We start from the raw sequence: 17070 nt of genomic DNA on the forward strand, positions 1-17070 counted from the left end.
CTCCAGGGGCTCTTCCCAATCCAGGAATAGAACCCGCCTCTCCTGCACTGCAGGCGGATTCTTTGCTGCTGAGCCACCAGGGAAGCCCCAGTATTATACTTCAAGTTTTTTAAAAAAGATTTCTAGAAGGGTCATGGACCTAGAGAGGAAGTCACAGTTCCAGATTGAGCATTTAAATATTTTTCCACATAAAGCCTTGAGAAATTTTCCAGTCTTTGAAGAAGGCAGGCATGATGCCACTTACATAAGAAATAATCCCATTCCCTCCTTTGGCCTGGCCAAGGCCTAACCTGAGTCCTTACCGCCACCTGGTGGTTTGCAGATGAATAACCATTTTGGGGAAGAACCCGCACTCTAGTTACTCCCTAGTGACTTAATTTCCAGGTCATTTGTTGTCTATTTGAGTATATATGTAAGTACCTATGTATATATTTCAACAAACAACTTATTTCAAAATAGTTTGATACTTTCAGAAAAGTTACAAAGATAGTAAAGAGAATTTTTGTTTCTTGATTTTTTAGACATTCATCATTTTTATTTACATTTCTTTGATTTCTAAAGCAGCCGAACAGCTGCTGAAGTTTTTTAGCTATAGATATTTTTTTCCCCTTGTGCTATTCAGTAGGTCCTTGTTGGCTATTAATTTTACACATAGCAGTGTGTTTATGTCAAAGCCAAACTCCGGAACTATCCCTCCCTGCTACCCTTCCCCTCTGGTAACCATAATATTCGTTCTCTAAGTCTGGGGTCTGTTTCTGTTTTGTAAATAAGTTCATTTGTATCTTTTTAAGATTCTGCATATAAGCAATATCATACTGTATTTGTCCTTCTCAGTTCAGAGACTTTGTGTATACTCACGTAGTTTCTCCTTTTAATGGCTTTCATTACCCTGGTAATTTGTCACCTCCAAGAAACCAACCTTGATATGTTACTTGTCACCACACTCCAGAGCATATTCAGATTTCACTCTTCCACTGAGATCCTTTGTCTGTTCCAAACGCCTGTCCAGAATACCACACTACATTTACTTACCAGGCCTCCTTACTCCTCTGGTCTTTGACAGTTTCCCAGTCTTTCCTTGTTTTTCCCGATTTCGATAGTTCTGAGGAGTGTTGGTCAGGTCTTTTGTAGAACATCCCTCAGTGTGAATTAACCAGGTGTTTTGCTCAGACTAGACTGGATTATGGGTTCTGAGGATGTGAAGCGCCCTTGTCGTTACATCATATCAGAGACACATGCCATCAACATGACTGATCCCTGATATTAACATTGACCGAGCAAGGTAGTCCTGGTGGGCTGCAGTCCATGGGGTCGCTAAGAGTCGGACACGACTGAGCGACTTCACTTTCATTTTTCACTTTCATGCATTGGAAAAGGAAATGGCAACCCACTCCAGTGTTCTTGCCTGGAGAATCCCAGGGACGGGGGAGCCTGGTGGGCTGACGTCTATGGGGTCGCACAGAGTCGGACACAACTGAAGCGACTTAGCAGCAGCAGCAGCAATGTTTATGTCAGAATACCTTAAGAAAAGTTCTCTGGAGTCAGACTTTGTACCTCCCCCATCCCCTGGTCACTGAATCTTTGAGTCTCAATCCTCTCATCCGGAAAAGAGAGGAAGTGATGAAATGTTTCTCACAAAACTTAACAAAGGAGCACACAGTTGATTAAGATCAAGGACTTGAAATAGATGGCCTAAGTATAAATCCTGACACTGCCAGTTTTTAGTTAGGAAACCCTGGGCAAGTTACTTGACTTCTCTTTGCCTCTGTTTCATCTGTAAAGTGGGAAAACAAAAGCTTTGCTTTCAGTATTGTTGGAGGACCAAATGCATTCAGTGGTGTTCAGTGCTTAGTCCACACAAGTGTTCAAAGTCAGCTATTATTATTGACTCTGGATAGATCTCCATGGCTGGGCTTATAACCTAAATTTAACTATACAGTCACCCCCCTCCGTCTCAATGCCTCACCTACAGGAGGGGTGCAATATTTATTAACACCTACGTGTGCACACATTCACAATGTCTGTCAGCAAAACACAGCTAATACCACTTCCTATGGTGGCAAACAAATGACTGCTGCTGCTGCTCCTGCTGCTAAGTCGCTTCAGTCGTGTCCGACTCTGTGCAACCCCATAGACAGCAGCCTATCAGGCTGTGCCGTCCCTGGGATTCTCCAAGCAAGAACACTGGAGTGGGTTGCCATTTCCTTCTCCATTGCGTGAAAGTGAAAAGTGAAAGTGAAGTCGCTCAGTTGCGTCCGACTGGTAGCGACCTCATGGACTGCAGCCTACCAGGCTCCTCCATCCATGGGATTTTCTAGGCAAGAGTACTGGAGTGGCTTGTGATTGCCTTCTCCAAAAACAAATGACTATACGCATATAAACAAGATCGGAGTTACATCTCTGATTTTATCCAGAGTCTTTGTGTCATCTCCTGCTTAGCTTCTTTTCCTCACTTTTGGGCTTCCTTGGTGGCTCAGATAGTAAAGAATCGGGTTTGATCCCTGGATAGGGAAGACCTTTGGAGAAGGGAATGGCTACCCTCTTCAATGTTCTTGACTGGAGAATTCCATGGACAAAGGAGTCTGGTTCGCTACAGTCCATGGGGTCACAATGAGTTGGACATAACTAAGTGACAAACACACTTTTGTTACACACTTGTATTTGACAAGTTAAAATTACATACATTTAAGGAGGTACATGGAGAAGGAAATGGCAACCCACTCCAGTATTCTTGCCTGGAGAATCCCATGGATGGAGGAGCCTGGTGGGCTACAGTCCACGGGGTCGCAAAGAGTCGGACATGACTGAGCGACTTCACTTTCACTAAGGAGGTACAACAAGATGGTTTGATATGTATTTAACCTTCTGTAGGGGGAACACACGTGAATTTATGAAGAGTGAACCCATTTATTCATAACAGAAACATTATGACTTTGTATCTAAACCCAAAAGTGTATATCCCCAAACTGGCTCTTTGGGAGTATTTTTATTAAAGACTCTCAGTATGATCTTTCAGCAATTCTCAACTTTCATGCTTTCATTCTTCCTTTTTATTTTGAGACCAAATCACTAGCCCATGTCCAGCCTCCCTGCTGCCCACTGGTTTTACAGGTTCTTACTCCCCATTACAGCATCCAGTTGGCAGTGGTGTGTAAGAAAGATGTTGTCTATGGACTTTCCTGGTGGTCAACGGTTTGGACTCTGTGCTCTCACCGCTGAGGGCCTGGGTTCAATGCCTAGTCAGGGAACCAGATCCCATATGCTGCAACTAAAACAAGATCCTGAGGGCCACAACTAGAGATTTTGCATGCTGCCTGCATGCTACAACTAAGACCAGTCACACCCAAATAAATATGTTTGTTCGTTTGTTTGTTTTAAAAAAAGAAAGATGTAGCCCATACCAATTATTAAATGTTGTTAACAATCTGCCCGACTTCCCTTGTGAGGCTGGGTCCAGACACTCTTAGGACTGCTTCTCTTTCCTGGCAGTGGGAAGAACACGGGTCTTGCAGTAAGGCAGATGACAGAATTCTGAAACTAGTTGTTTCCCCATTTTGCAGGATTTTTACAAGGATTAAGTGAGGAAGTACTGGACCATTTAGTCTAGCCTGCCACCCAGAGGTATGCAATGCTCCTGTCTTTCCCTTCACCCTCCAGATTCAACACATTGATACCTTGGGACCTGCTGCTTGCACTCATTTGCGCAGTCTCATTTCACTCCATTGTGCCTCAGGAGAAGGTCCCACCAGCATTCTCAGTTCGAAAACTACTCCCTACCCCTGGGCACCAGGAGGAAAGTGTCCAAGGGACTAAGTGTCCAAAGGACTAAGACTGCAAATTCAGTGGCTTTCAGATTCATGCTTTTGAAACACTTTGTTCAAGTGAAATCGCTCTTGGAAACTTGGTATAAACAAAATAGGTTAAAAGGTCATTTTATTCACATTTATTTTATAAATTCACATCTATAATTGAATTTAATTCAATCTATAATTGAATGCAACCTATTAATATGACGTTTAACAAATAGATGCTTTGACGACACACATGAGAAATCTGGGGTTAGAGATGGCAGCTGCAAACTTACCAACCGCAGCGTTGAATTCTGCCTCTTGTTTTGATGGCATAGAATCAATAAAATTTCTATTCACACAGAAAATAAAAACCGCTGCTCATGATCTTCATGATTAATATAGGGCCAGACATACCTAACTGGACGTCCTTGGTGGCTCAGATGGTAAAGGATCTGCCTGCAATGCTGGAAACCCGGGTTCGATCCCTAGATCGGGAAGAAGGGAATGTTCTTGCCTGGAGAATTCCATGGACAGAAGAGCCTGGTGGGCTACAGTCCATGGGGTTGCAAAGAGTCGGACGTGACTGAGCGACTAACACACACATGCACACCTAAAAACCACCTATGACGCATCACGTGGGACAGCTACTCTGGTCCCCCTATTATCACACAAGCCGACATTTGAACGAAATCTGATCAGCATGTGCACCTGAGCCATGCCTGGACATCCTCTCAGAGTATCACATGTATGTGTGTAGTGATGAAACTTCTGTACGACTCTGAGTGATTAAAAAACAAATTCATGGGTGAATATAAATATATAAATACCACTGCTGAAGTACATCCTTCTAGTCAATGACTAGAGAGACATTTAGGAGACATTACATGGGCACAGAAATGACAAAGGATTATACTAAGAACTGCACAAACATGAGTAACTTGGCAGCACAAGATAGGTTAATGTCTATCACTGAGCATACAGATTGTTCTGCCTCCGTGTTCTGCTTGCTGCAGATAGCCCTTCCTGATTTCCCAAGATTCAGATGAAATGTCTCTCAAGTCCTGCCTGGAGGAGGGCGCCCTCTTCCTCCTCTTCAGCTGCCTCTTCATCCTTTATAAGTGTCAGTAACTCTAAGAAGCCTGCCTGCGCCGGTGTTCTGTGGACTGCTCCAGCAAGGACCTGCTCCAGGCTCACTCCAAGTCTCCTCTCTCTACCAGTTTCTGTAGTAAAGGCTCCAGCCTTAGTTCCTAAGCAATTTTCTCCCTCCTTCTGGCAAGTGGTCAGGTATTTGACCTGCAACTCCCAGAGCCTGCAGGCATTCAGGAGTTGTGATTAAAGGATTGTTTATCTGGAGGACACGAATGATACCGGATGCTGAGTCTCTGAAGCTCTCTAGCAATCGCCTTGTTTTTTCGACATCTTACAACTTTCATATCCTCATCTTTTGAGTAGTATGAAACAGCCAGGATTCAAACTCTTCTTCTGGCTCTGGAGGATCACTGCCTGAGAAAACTTTCAGTTTTTTGTATTTCAGGTGTTACAGAGCAGGCTGAAGAGCCTTATGGACTGCCTGTGCCAACAAAGGGGTCCGCATTCCTAGAATCACATCCTAGTCTAGATCAAAGGGTCGTTTCCATATGTAAGAGCTCTGGTAAACTTACCCAATGTCACGCCCTCCCCCTCTAAGAGTTCATTTAATCTGCTTAAAAATTAACTATCTGGGTCAGGGGACTTAATGATCACTCTACAGGCACCCCCGCCTCCGGGTATCTCCTTAGGGATCAGAACATGACTTGTCTCCTCAGTAAGTCCTATTAAGGCTACATTCCTGATCTCGTCCGTCCGGGACATTCTCCCGAGGAGTCTGTACTCCCCCAAGGGGGCTACACCAGCTCACAGATTTCTGCCACATCACAGGTCTGGGCGATGCCAGCAACCAACGGCGCTTTCCGCGAGTTCACATCCATCCCCCTACACCAGTCTCCTAAGAGCCTCAGCGTCATGGTGCCCCAAACAACAGATTTAAATTCCAATTTTTCCCACACCATTGACACCGCCGCAATTCACAGTATTCCTCCGCGGTACTACAGTTAAGTCTGGTTAACGTCCGGAGTTTCGACGAGCTGCGAGGACGAGGCAGTCAGGTCAGTTTGAAGGTGTCAATGAATGACCCTAGACTCGAGCCCGGAGAAGGCCCGCGCACCCGCGCCTGAGGCCAGCCCCACTGCGGCAAGCAGTCACCGGAGCCTCGGATCTAGCTGTCGGTGTCTGAGTCCATCGCCGGCAGCCGAGGCACCAGGGCCTGCTCGCGACGCTTCCCGGACCGCCAGGCCCGAGGAACGCGAGGGGCGGCCTCTTCTCCACTCGATGCACACCCAAAGGGGATAGCAGAGGCGCGCCGGGGAAACAGCTGACCGCCCGACGCTGCGGGGCTTTCCGCGAGGCGGAACAGCTGGGAGACCAGGGCCACGAGAGAAGCACCAGGGTGAAGCCTCGAGGGGGACTGAAGCGGCCAGGCTCGGACGGCCACCCACCAGAAGTGGGGATCTTTGCCACCACCCGCGCCTCGGCAACTTTAGCCAGTCAGACAGCTGGAGCCGATTGGAGAGCGCTTGAGGAGGCGGTGCCGCGGCCTGACGTCACGGGGAGGGTCGGGTCTTTCGGGGGCGGGGCATGCGCGCTTCCGGCCCGAGCCGGAAGCCACGAGTGTGGCAGCATCCGGGACGGCGGGCAGGCGGGCCAACCCGGACAGGAGGTGAGACCCGAGACCTGCCCAGCTCTGCAGCCTCGGCCGGTGGCCGCTGCCCGGCACTGGGCTCTCGGCGCTGCAAGGCGGAGAGGCCCGGGTCTGGCGCCGCCTGCGCAGCCCTGGTCGCGGCCGGCGGCCCCTGCTGCGCGACAGGGGGCGGGGCCGGCTGCAGGGAAGGCCCAGGTGTCGGGGGAAGCCTCCCGGCTGGGCCGACCGACACAGGCTGGGGCTCGGGCAGCAGCGACGGGGGCCAGCCCCCCGCGTGACCGGCTGCAGTCACGCTGTGCTTAATCACACTTAGTCTTTGCTCCAGGCTGGCCGTGCTCACCATTCTCCCAGCCGGTGACCCCGGGGGATTTCTTTTATGGTGGCTTTTTCTCTGAAATGCCAAAGCCACCCGATTATTCAGAACTGAGTGACTCTTTAACGCTTGCCGTGGGAACAGGAAGATTTTCGGGACCACTGTAAGTGTTTAAGAGTTACTGTCTTAACTTGGGGGCTCCGACATAGGTTTTACTTGAAGAACTAAGCGTTCATGTCTGCAGCAATACTGTTAAATCAGAAAGTATTTGAACTGTTAACAGTGAAATGTTCCGTAGGAAATTAATTTAATTACAGTTTAAGGGGCGGTGTGCTGGACCTGTTTAAGTCAGATATAGTGATTTATCTGTGGGCTACAATAAAAAGCATGCTCAATATATAATTAAACTTTATCATATCTATTACATAAAACGACCTGTAAGTTGTTTACATTTCTTAATAGATGTAAATTTAGTTATTTAAAACCTCAAATGCGTTATGGGGTATTTTAGAGCTCATTGGGGGAAAAAAAGTTAAGTACATTTGGAATAGTTGCCATGACAGCATTACTAGACCCTAACTTGTTTCTAACTGGCAGGCACAGAGCATGGAGAATGATGAATTTCCGTCAGCGGATGGGATGGATCGGAGTGGGACTGTATCTATTAGCAAGTGCAGCAGCATTTTACTACGTTTTTGAAATAAATGAGACTTACAACAGGCTGGCCTTGGAACACATTCAACAGCACCCAGAGGAGCCCCTTGAAGGAACCACGTGGACACACTCCTTGAAAACTCGGTTGCTCTCCCTGCCTTTTTGGTTCTGGACAGTTGTTTTTCTGATACCTTACTTACAGATGTTTTTATTCCTTTACTCTTGTACAAGAGCTGACCCCAAAACGGTGGGCTACTGTATTATTCCCATATGCTTGGCAGTTATATGCAATCGCCACCAAGCATTTGTCAAGGCTTCTAATCAGATCAGCAGACTACAACTGATTGACACATAAAATCCGTCATCATCTTTTCCTTACAAGTACAAAACTGCCAGTATGATATGGAGCCTGATCACAAGACTGCAGTTTGTTCACAGATCTCAGGAAGTTGTGGTGGGGCAGAAGCTTTTTAAAGAATGTGGCTAGGGGGCTAACTTTATCTGAATAATGAGTTTTTAGGTAAAGACTGAGAATCAGTACTACAAAATCATGTGGATGACTTCAGATTTTGGAAGTAAAATTTTATCTGTTATTTGCATTCCTTAGAAACTTGAATAAGTACCTGGACTCATATTTTTATTTTACTGTGCAACATAGTGATAATTCAGAAAATTTTCCTTTGGGGAAAAATGAATATGAACATTTCCATTGTGCTTAATGTAAAAAGGTCCAAACATGGTCATAAAATTTAAATTTTATACAATTACTTGGCTTGCTTTAAAATTCTTCAAACTAAAACACCAGTTCATCCCATTGTAGCTAAGGCACTATGCTCGTTTGCTATCAGCTTGTGAGAAATTGGTATGAAATTATTGAGGTGATGGGTGTCTTGAGAAGCAAAATGTGATCTTCCTTTTGGTAATGCTACGGGTGCTGTTCATTAGCTAGAATTATTAATGCAATTAAAAAAAAACCTACTTGGGAAAAGACTAAATGTTTGAAAGCTGAGTAATCTAACACATAGAAAATGGAAACAAGGTGTTCAATGAAAGCAGTCCAGTCCCTGTCAGATGTGTGCTATCTAAATGATGCTCTCAAGTCACCATCCCTCTGATTTTCTTTTCTGCCTAAAGTCTAGTCTTCAGGCGATAGGTTAACTGCATGGAGATGTGATCCCTGTACTGCCTCTTGGATTTGTACTCACTACCTCATGTCTGGTAACAATACAGATAACTGAAAAATGGAAAACTAGATTTTAGGAATTTTTTTTTCTTTTTTTTCTGGGTGAGATCAAAATATATTTTTATAGTTATGTCATCAATACCAGAGAAATGTTGTACACTGATTTTTAATAAGAATCGTAACATTTTTTGGTGCTTCTCTTGGGCTCTAAGAGCTTTAACGTGAATCAACTCTTGTAGTCCTCCAACAGCCCTATGAGATAACAGTTATTATCATCCAGATTTTACAGGTAAGGACAGTGAGCTGAAGTTCTGTAACTTGCTGAAGGTCACATAGCCAAGAAGCAAAGCCAAAGCCTAACCCGGCATCTGATGCCTTTATTCCTAATCCCTGAGCTGTAGGGCTTCTCACAGATGACAGATGTTTCAGCACTGGGTACTGTCTGCCTAACCATGCTAATAAATGGAAAAGAACTGAAGAAAGGTTTTTCTCAATTTGTATGAGCTACTGAAAATCAAAGTCTTCAAGCAGCTTTAAGTCAGGTTTGACCAGAATGGAAGGCTGGGCATTCCATAGGAAGCTTTTACTTGAAAGATTAAGCAGGTGTCCTTGGCACAATCAGATTCTTCTCCAGTAGTCTCATTTCTCTCCTTTACTACTTCCAAAGGTCTAGTTACTGAAATGTTTTTTTGCTACAGGACACTGATACACTGAGTCTTCAAATTAAGTAACAGTTTGAAATACATGTTTTTGCAAGGGACAGGTAACCAAATCACTTGCATCTTTTGAGTGCTTACTAGAAGTACGCATGGCTGCAGGCAGATTCCTGAGACATACAGATTCTGCTGCATGAGAGTTCTATGATGCAAGTATGTGTTGGGACTAGTACCACCTTACAGAAGAGGAAAATGAGGCAGCCTGAGGCACACAGAATTAATAACTTGTTGTTGGTCACACTGCTAGTGGAAGAGCCAGGATTTGAACCCAGGATATCTGGCTTCAAATCTCCAGCTATATCATTCTACTATACTGCTTATCAAAAAAAAGGACATAATTTAAGAAAAGTCATTGCATAGTTTCTTGTTTGATTTGTCCTGAGGCAGTGCTAGTTTGGAAATCGTTTAAGAACATTATTTCCATCACTTTTTGTTTTACAAATGATGTAATGAAAGGTTTGTGAGTTTGCTATTTGTCTTGTAAAGTAGTAATTCCGTATTTTATTGAGGGAGACTTTCTTAGACTTAAAATTCTAGTAAACTCTCCCACATACTGCAACTAGAGAGTAGCCCGTTTGCTGCAACTAGAGAAAAGTCCATGCAGCAACTGAAGACCCTGCACAGCCAAAAATAAAGAAATAAAGTCATTAAAAAAAACAACACTACAGTTTTAAAGGGAAAAATGTGATTCCCTTAGAATTTGATTCTACTTCAAAGCTTTCGAAAACTAATACAATTATGTAAAGTTTAAAATAAAATTAAAAAAAAAAAACACTTTACATGAATAAACATATTTAACCCTTGCAAAAAAAAAAAAAAAAGCTTTTCTTTGGGGAAGTGGAATCAAAGTGCTCTGAAGTGACAGCACCCAGAGAATAATCAAACCTGCATGTTTGTTCACCATGAGTTGTGTTAAAGTCTTTGTTAAAATTATCTACTGTTGATTTCCTTCTTGATGGATTTAATGTTCTCAATCTCTCTAAAACACTGGCAGAAAAGGTTATCACAATACCACGTCTTGTTTTTGCATCAAATAAGTGCCATACTTTATAAGTTCTCCAATATGTTTATAATGTTCTACATAATTCTAGACCATGGTTGGGAATCATCATGCATTGATATTTTTGTTTTGATCTACGGCAGTGAGTGGGTCTTGAACTCTGTCTGATATTATAATCACTCAAGGAAATAAAAAAAACTGCAAACCTCATATAAACAATGCCAGGGTCCCTTCCCAGCTATCAATCCCTGGGAGAGGGGCCAAGGCAATCATGTTTGAGAGCTCTTCAAGCAAGTCTGTTAGGGTTGAGAGTCACTGGGCTGGAGTGTTGTTGTTTTCTTTCTTTCTTTTGGGCCAGGGGTTTTTATGCACCATGAAGCCTCAACTGTTAAGTCACTGAGAGCTCTCTCTGGAACAGCGTTTGTAACAAACATTTCATGGTAGGCTCACGCCAGCTGTTTGAATTCTGCAAATCTTTAAAAAGGTGTCTATATATTCTTTTTCAACATATTTTTTCCCAAGGTTTAAATACACTTGTTACAAGGGGCCCTACTGAGCAGTCTTATAAACTAATATGTGTGGTCCTGGGATATCAGCCATGGAGAGAGGTCATGAAGGTCAGATGCAGAAGGTCACTGTAACTGAAGGCCAAGTTCTAGGGGAGGTCAGCCAGTAATGCAGCAGACATGATCAGTTCAGGCTGGGGGTGGTGAGGTCACAGATAAAGGAGAGGACTCCTGCTTCTTGTAGTTCTCCAGGTGTGGCCAAGGCCCAGCGCCAGGCAGGAGGAAACAGGAAGCAGGAGGTGAGCCCAGTGGTAACATCCACGGTCCTGAGCTGCTCCTGTAGTGGTTTGGAATGGATCTGGGCGTGGGGCACTAGGAGCTGCAGGCCGGGCATGTCAGGACCCTCAGTGGCAGGGACGTCAGTGTAGACAGGACCACACCAGGTAGACTGCAGACAGCTGCCAGCCCCAGCTCACGGTGGGGAACGAGGTGTCTGTATTTCCTGATTCCTGTTGTCCAATTTATCCTGAATATACTTGTCAGGTTTTTGTCTCTGACTCTATCAAAGTCGCTCTCTTGTCAACAGGTTGCCAGTCATTTACATATAACTAAACCCAGTGGTCAAGTCTGTCTTCAAATTACGTTTTTTGGCCATGCCATTCCTTGGGGGAATCTTGGTTCCCTAACCAGAGACTGAACCCACACCCTTGGCACTGAAAGCATGGAATCCTAACCACTGGATCACCAGGGAACTCCCCCTCAAATTACTTTTGGACACAGTCCCTTGTCCTTGAAGTATTTTCTTCTGTTGGCTTCTGGAACAGTACTGCTCAATAGAATTTTAGTGATGATGGAAATGTCCTCTATCTGTCCTGTCCCTGTCAACAGCCAGAAGCCACATGAAATGAGGCCTTGAGATGCGGCTAGTGTGACTGACAAACTGAATTTTACATTTTAATTCAATAGCCACATGTGGCTAAATAGCCCAATTCTAGATACTTTTCTATTAGTCTTCTGCCTCACCAGCTTTTCTTATGCCCTTTGCTGGTTCCTCTTTGGGGCATCTACTCAATTTCTAAGACATAGCATGCCCACGTTCTCTTTTCTACTCCCTTGTCATCTTATCCAGGCTCATGGCTTTAAAACTCAAATTTCTTTCCTGAGCTCCAGTCTTGAATAGCTAACCACCTACCTGATATTTACTAAGGTATCTTACCAGGCACCTGCAATTTAACCTATTTAAAGATAAGCTGCTGATCTCTCCAACCACCAGAATCTGCTCAAGTCCCCTACAAGCCTACTATTAAACACGTGGTGAGGGATCATTTAAAAATGTTACTCTTCTCAAAAATCCTTCCATAGTTTCCCTTCTCAGAATAAAAGTCAAAGTCCTTAATGTGGCACACAAAGTTCTAAGTGGCCCCTGACTTCATCTTCTACCACCCCCCTCCATCCCTTGCTCCACGCCACCCACACTGGTCTTCTTGTCGATTCTAGAACAAGCCAGAAAAACATGTTTCAGGGCCTCTGCGCTCAGTGTACCTTCTGCTTGAATGCTCAGCTCTGACCAGCTCCATCATGTTCTTTAGACCTCTGTTCAACTGTCAGCTTAGTGAGGCTGCCTCTGACCACCCTATTTAAAATCAACCATCCGCCTCCCCTGCTTTTCTCCTGAGCACTTTCCATCATATGACATGTTACACATTTTGTCAGAATCTAAATTCCATAAGGGCAGGCACTTGTCTGTTCATGTCATGCAGCCTATGCCCAGAACAGTGCCTGGCACATAGTAGGTGCCTAGTGATTACTTACTACATGAATGATTTTTACTGCCACTCGACAACTCTCACTAGGCTACAAAACAATCTACTTCACTCTCCAGAGAGAAAAAAGATTAAGGTTATTGACTGCATGGGTTTCCCTGGTGGCTCAGATGGTAAAGAACCTGCCTGCAATGCAGAAGACCCGGGTTCGATCCCTGGCTCGGGAAGATCCCCTGGAGAAGGGAATGGCTTCCCCTGCCAGTATTCTTGCTTGGAGAATTCCATGGACAGAGGAGCCTGGCAGGCTACAGTCTATGGTATCACAGAGTCGGACACTACTGTGGGACTACCACTTTCCAAACAAAAACAAAGTGCATGGCATAATGTGTCACGTGTTCTAGGTAACTTTGGTTATTAAGCTCTTTCAGGTTTCAGCATGTGGGGATAATCTCTTTTTAAGGCCAAGATTAAAATGAGTCTCCCAATTTAGTTTTGCCAACAATTCTTGTGATGTTGGCTATCTTGGCATTTTTCTTACTGATGCAAGAAAAACAAAGACCACATTCACAAACAAGGTTTTCAGAGTCACCACTTAGAAGTTCTTTAATTACAATCATGAAGACAATGGTTTCCTAAACCACCAAACAAATGCAGCAAGTATCTTGACAACATCTTAAAGCTACAGAAGACATCTTCAGCACTCTGGTATCAGCGGGCAATATCTTGGCCCTAAATTAAAGCACTCACTTAAACTAGTAATGGTGCCTCTAGAAGTTACTTCTATTCCCAGCAGAATTTTGGCATGAGAGTAAATTTCTATTTAAAACTGTACCTAATAGCCTTGTGCTGCTCCAATGTGAGCTGCTACTTTTTAAAAGATATAAATAGAGGCTTACTGTCTAGCATTCACTGTTTCCTGGGCCATGCCTTTAAATAGAGCAATTCTGATCCCAAAGGTCACCTGAGAACTGGAATAGTTACAGTTAACACTGGGAAATTCTTTTTATATTTTGAGAATAATGCGCTTGCTAGAGGGTTACAGCTTTTTATATAGTTGTAATGGACTGTATAAACGCACCAATGCAATGGACATGAACTCTGGCAAACTCCAGGAGATGGTGAGGCACAGGGAGGCCGGGCATGCTACAGTCCATGGGGTTGCAAAGAGTCAGACACGACTGAACAATAGAGGGTTACAGCTAGGCCCATCAGTTTTAGAAATACCTCCTTTTTTTATTAAAGTTACCCTATCTCATACTTAGCCCAGCTCTCCTAACCTCTTTAGAAACTGCCTTCTACTCCCCTTCTGACATAACAGTAGTCAGATGGGAAATGTGGACATTCTTAAGCCTGGATTGCTTAATTTCTGGCCTGAATCATTTACACAACAACGTTTTAAACTGTTAACATGGCTCAACTGCCCTTATTTAAAAGCACAGGGGCATATGACCCAGCAATCCCACTGCCTGGCATACACACCAAGGAAACCAGAATTGAAAGAGACACGTGTACCCCAATGTTCATCGCAGCACTGTTTACAATAGCCAGGACATGGAAGCAACCCAGATGTCCATCAGCAGATGAATGAATAAGAAAGCTGTGGTACATAAACACAATGGAATATTACTCAGCTATTAAAAAGAATGCATTTGAATCAGTTCTAATGATATGGATGAAACTGGAGTTTATTATACAGAGTTAAGTCAGAAAGAAAAACACCAATACAGTATATTAACACATACATATGGAATTTAGAAAGATGGTAACAATGACCCTATATGTGAGACAGCAGAAGAGACACAGATGTAAAGAACAGACTTTTGGACTCTGTGGGAGAAGGCGAGGGTGGGATGATTTGAGAGAATAGCATTGAAACATGTGTATTGCCATATGTGAAATAGATCTCCAGTCTAGCTTCGATGCCTGAGACAGGGCACTCAGGGCTGGTGTATTGGGATGACCCTGAGGGATGGAATGGGGAGGGAAGTGGGAGGGGGGTTCAGGATGGGGGACATATGTACACCCATGGCTGATTCATGTTAATGTATGGCAAAAACCAGTACAATACTGTAAAGTAATTAGCCTCCAATTAAAATAAATGAATTTTTAAAAAAAGCATGGGGGGCTTCCCTGGTGGCTCAGTGGTAAAGAATCTGTCCAGGAGACATGGATTTGATTTCTGATCTGGGAAGAGCCCACGTGCTGTGAAGCAACAAAGACTGGGAGCCACAACTGCTGTACCCGCCTAGCCTAGAGCCCACGCTCTGCACCAAGAGAAACCACCACAGTGAGAAGCCCGTGTGCCACACTAGGCAGCACCCCTCCCCCATCACTGCAGCTAAAGACACCCCACGCGGCAATGAAGATCCAGCACAGCCAAAAAACAATAATAATAAAAAAAACTGGATTTTTTTTAAAGCATGATTTTCCCCCCTGCTTTTGTGGAAAAATATGTAGCACATGCTTTCTTTCTTTTTTAAAAATATTTGGCTGCACTGGGTCTTCATTGCTGCACAGGCTTTTCTTTAGCTGCTGCAAGCAGGGGCTACTCTTTGGTTGCGGTGCTCAGGCTTCTCACTGCAGTGGCTTCTCTTTTGCAAAGCAGGGACTCTAAGGTGCATGGGCTTCAGTAGTTGCAGTTCTCGGGCTCTAGAACATAGGCTCAATACTTATGGCACATGGGATTAATTGCTCTGAGGTATGGGGGATCCCCCCAGACCAGGGATCAAACTCATGTCTCCTGCATTGGCAGGCAAAAATGCAAAGAGAACAAGAGGATACAATGAAAAATCTCCCTCTCACTCCCAACCCCATCTCCCTCTTCCCAGATGCAGTCCGACTCTCCTTTCAGAGATACTATATGTGTATCTAGCCAGTACTCTCCACTAGAAGCATTCTACACACTGTTGTGTATTTTGCTAAGTTTTCCTTTAGCATCATATCCTGGAGATGGATCCTTAACAACACATGGTCTTTTTTTTAATGGCTGCACAGAATTATTGTACTGAAATGCTTCTACTTTAATTAACTAGGGTCTTCTGCTGATAAAACATTTAGGTTGTTTATAATCTGCTGTTCTGGAGAAGGAAATGGTAACCCACTCCAGTGTTCTTGTCGGGGAAAATCCCATGGACAGAGGAGCCTGGCGGGTTACAGTCCACGGCATTGCGAGAGATGGACATGACTTATTGACTAAACCACCACTACCAATCCTGTTACCAAGAATAATGTTGCAATCAATTATCTTGTAAATGTATCTGTGTATATGTATGCTATTATCCATAGGATAAATTCTATCACTGAAATTGCTGATAGAGCAATTGCTGATAGGGCCCAAGAGCACCACATCTTTAAATTTTGACAGAGTCAACTTGACTTATAAGGAGCTTATACCAATTTACACTCTCACCACCAGCATCTTATAGATTTCACACCCTTTCCAGCTCAATATTGCATCAAAACTTTTGACCTTTCAGTCTGAAAAGTAAAAAAATGATACTGCGTTGTGGTTTTAATTTTCATTTATTTGAAGTGAAATTTCTATTGTCTTTCTGACTGGTACACGTGAGAGCTATAAAAGGCATATTAGTTCTTGGTCATTTCTGTTGAAAACACTAAATACTTTACTCTACTTTTAACCTCATTTACAGAATGTTCAGAAATGTTTACCACCATATAAATACAGAGGATGAGATGGCTAACCCTAACCCTAACCCTCTTCATCACCGACTTGCTGCATGTGAGTTTGAGTGAACTCCGGGAGTTGGTGATGGACAGGGAGGCCTGGCGTGCTGCGATTCATGGGGTCGCAAAGAGTCGGACATGACTGAGCGACTGAACTGAATTGAACTGAAATGTATTTATTAATCTTTTCTATCACAGTGTTTGGATTTCTTAAAGTCTTGCTTAGGTATCCTTACTCACTCTGATACTATTAAAAAAAAAACAGTCCATTTTCTTTTAGTACTTTTTGTGTTTTTTTAAATATTATTTTATACTCTAAATCTTGAATCTACCTGAAATTATGTTCAAAGTAGTGAGAAAAGAACCCAACTTTATCACAAAAACTTGTTTCTCATTTGTTATTTTACAAATATCCTCCAATTTCTCTAATAATTTTACATGCTAATCTTACTATATACTTAAATATGCAAGACGAAATCACAAAATGACCATAATTTCCCCAAACAATGTTAATTTATTTGTAACTACCATAGTGACATAACTGCAAACTCTAGTACAGTTTTACTCAGTGGTGCTCAGCCGCCCACCAGGGTAAGTTCAAACAGGAATTTCCTGTAATCGTTTTATCACAGCATAGTGGTTGAAAGTGAGTTAGAAAGCCTGTGTTTTCAGGATGTTTTGTGTATGCGCCTTACTGCAGTATGTTATCATATCTTATACGTT

General features: G+C 43.5%; 1 protein-coding gene across 2 annotated transcripts; it reads left to right on the forward strand.

The window, feature by feature from the left end:
* Window positions 1-6445: 6445 nt before the first annotated feature.
* Window positions 6446-8259, forward strand: LYSET (lysosomal enzyme trafficking factor). 2 transcript variants are annotated; one of them, XM_061395149.1, is made up of 2 exons: window positions 6446-6546; window positions 7439-8259. In XM_061395149.1, exon 2 carries the CDS (start codon window positions 7455-7457, stop codon window positions 7848-7850), a length of 396 nt encoding a protein of 131 aa, XP_061251133.1. In that variant the 5' UTR covers window positions 6446-6546; window positions 7439-7454; the 3' UTR covers window positions 7851-8259. The 2 variants fall into 2 exon arrangements, with proteins under 2 accessions (XP_061251133.1, XP_061251132.1); XM_061395148.1 differs by lacking the exon at window positions 6446-6546 and adding an exon at window positions 6555-7004.
* The last annotated feature ends 8811 nt before the right edge of the window (window positions 8260-17070 follow it).

This window comes from Bos javanicus, chromosome 21 (assembly GCF_032452875.1).
Source record: "Bos javanicus breed banteng chromosome 21, ARS-OSU_banteng_1.0, whole genome shotgun sequence".
NCBI classification, from domain to species: Eukaryota; Metazoa; Chordata; class Mammalia; order Artiodactyla; family Bovidae; genus Bos; species Bos javanicus.

Excerpts from the sequence above, each read along its gene's own strand:
- LYSET (XM_061395148.1), top strand. The coding sequence starts at position 6,925 with ATGCCAAAGCCACCCGATTATTCAGAACTGAGTGACTCTTTAACGCTT. Across the intron at positions 7,005-7,438 it reads GGAAGATTTTCGGGACCACT|GCACAGAGCATGGAGAATGA; the intron begins GTAAGTGTTTAA and ends TCTAACTGGCAG.